Source organism: Malurus melanocephalus, unplaced genomic scaffold, assembly GCF_030028575.1.
Source record: "Malurus melanocephalus ecotype Western Australia unplaced genomic scaffold, MMel_1.1 scaffold_1728, whole genome shotgun sequence".
NCBI lineage: Eukaryota > Metazoa > Chordata > Aves > Passeriformes > Maluridae > Malurus > Malurus melanocephalus.
Window position 1 is genome coordinate 4624 of NW_026624960.1, and position 1104 is coordinate 5727.

At 47.0% G+C, this 1104-nt stretch overlaps 1 protein-coding gene across 1 annotated transcript in view; it reads left to right on the forward strand.

The window, feature by feature from the left end:
* Positions 1 to 4: 4 nt before the first annotated feature.
* The window catches only part of LOC130587298 (H-2 class II histocompatibility antigen, A-U alpha chain-like), a gene marked incomplete at its 5' end in the record, with an annotated part of 9125 nt that continues 8025 nt past the window's right edge, over positions 5 to 1104 (forward strand). Inside the window, one exon of the mRNA XM_057388275.1 lies at positions 5 to 86. Coding sequence (XP_057244258.1) covers positions 5 to 86 — 82 coding nt within the window. The remainder of the gene's footprint in view (positions 87 to 1104) is intronic.

The following is a 1104-nucleotide window of genomic DNA, read 5'->3' on the forward strand; positions in this document are numbered from 1 at the left end:
GCAGGGGGCGCTGCAGAACCTGGCCATCGACAAACAGAACCTCGACAGCTCCATGGCCGCCAACAACAACTCCCGCACCCCCATCGGTAATGTCGAGGTTTATATCGCGATAGTGAGGTGTTTATATCGCGATAGTGGGGGTTAAATCGCGATATCGAGGGGTTTACATCGCGAAAGTGAGGGATTTATATCGCGATATTGGAGGGTTGTATTGCGATATCAGGGTTTATATCGCGATGGTGAAGGGTTTATATCGCGATATCGGGGTTTATGTCGCGATATTGGAGGGTTTGTATCGCGATATTGGAGGGTTGTATTGCAATATCAGGGTTTATATCGAGATAGTGAACGGTTTATATCGCGATATCGGGGTTTATGTCGCGATAGTGAAGGGTTTATATCGCGATAGTGGGGTTTATATCGCGATATCGGAGGGTTTATGTCGTGATAGGGAGGTTTATATCGCGATATTGGAGGGTTTATGTCGCGATAGTGCGGGGTTTATATCGTGATATCATGGTTTATATCGTGATATCGAGGGGTTTATGTCGCGATAGTGAGGGGTTTATGTCGCGATATCGGAGGGGTTTGTATCGCGATAGTGAGGGGTTTATGTCACAATATCGGGGTTTCTATCGCGATATAATGGTTTATATAGAGATATTGGATGGTTTCTATCGCGATATTGGAGGGTTTATATCGCGATAGTGAGGTGTTTATATCGCGATAGTGATGTTTTTATCACGATATCATGGTTTATGTCGCGATATTGGGGTTTATGTCGCGATATTTGAGGGTTTATATTGCGATATCAGGGTTTACATCGCGATAGTGGAGGAGATACCGTGGTTTCTATCAGGATAGTGAGGGGTTTATATCGCGATATTGAAGGGTTTATATCGCGATAGGGGGTTCATATCGTGATATCGTGGTTTGTATCGCGATTTTGGAGGGGCTATGTCGCGATAGTGGGGTTTCTATCGCGATAGTGGGGTGTTTATATCGCGATAGTGAAGAGGGGACGCGCTGGCGCCTGCCCGAGTTCGGCCGCTTCGCCTCCTTCGAGGCGCAGGGGGCGCTGCAGAACCTGGCCATCGACAAACA